At 40.0% G+C, this 811-nt stretch overlaps 1 protein-coding gene across 2 annotated transcripts in view; it reads left to right on the forward strand.

Annotated features, from left to right (window-relative positions):
- The window catches only part of ttc13 (tetratricopeptide repeat domain 13), a gene marked incomplete in the record, with an annotated part of 30,708 nt that overhangs the window by 26,653 nt on the left and 3,244 nt on the right, over positions 1-811 (forward strand). The window contains 2 exon segments of one of the 2 annotated variants that reach the window (XM_014031299.1): positions 166-275; positions 402-537. In XM_014031299.1, coding sequence (XP_013886753.1) covers positions 166-275; positions 402-537 — 246 coding nt within the window. 2 annotated transcript variants of the gene reach the window in all.

Consider the following 811-nt stretch of genomic DNA (forward strand, 5'->3'; position numbering starts at 1 on the left):
TTTCTGGGCTGTGTGTGTCTGTTTGTGTTTATTTCTGGGCTGTGTGTGTCTGTTTGTGTTTATTTCTGGGCTGTGTGTGTCTGTTTGTGTTTATTTCTGGGCTGTGTGTGTCTGTTTGTGTTTATTTCTTGGCTGTGTGTGTCTGTTTGTGTTTATTTCTTGAAGCAGTTCAACAGTAAAACCAGAGATGGATTCACCGTCAACTCCAAGGTGCCGAGCCTGAAGGATCCTGGGAAAGAATATGATGGTTTTACCATCACCATCACTGGAGACAGGTAACACAAAGCACCGGTCTCTAAATGAGCGTGTGGTCAACGTGAACAGAAATACACTAAAGTTATATAAAGTAAAAAACAGAAACTTTTCTTTTTGATTTAAAGGATTTTTTTATACATGTCCAGGGTGGGAAACATGTTGTTCTCTGTAGAGACGCAGACAACAGAGGAGCGAACGGATCAGTACCAGTCAGAGGTGGAGTCCATCTACAAAGACCTGACGGCTAAAGGAAAAGCTCTCATGCTTTCCACTGAACTGGGGGTGAGTTACACTTACATGTAGCTTTTAGCTTCTTTTAATGATATTCTGCCAACTTTTCTCTGTTTTACCCACAAATAAAGGTAAAAGACTTGTGAGCCCAAAGTGGTGGTGAAAGCAAAAGGCTAGCTAAAGGCAAAGTATAACAAAAAGCTAGCTAAAAGGTTAAAGTGGCAGAAGACTAGCTAAAAGACAAAATGTAACAAAATGCTAGCTAAAAGGTTAAAGTGGCAGAAGACTAGCTAAAAGACAAAATGTAACAAAATGCTAGCTAAAG

Source organism: Austrofundulus limnaeus, unplaced genomic scaffold, assembly GCF_001266775.1.
Source record: "Austrofundulus limnaeus strain Quisiro unplaced genomic scaffold, Austrofundulus_limnaeus-1.0 Scaffold1219, whole genome shotgun sequence".
NCBI lineage: Eukaryota > Metazoa > Chordata > Actinopteri > Cyprinodontiformes > Rivulidae > Austrofundulus > Austrofundulus limnaeus.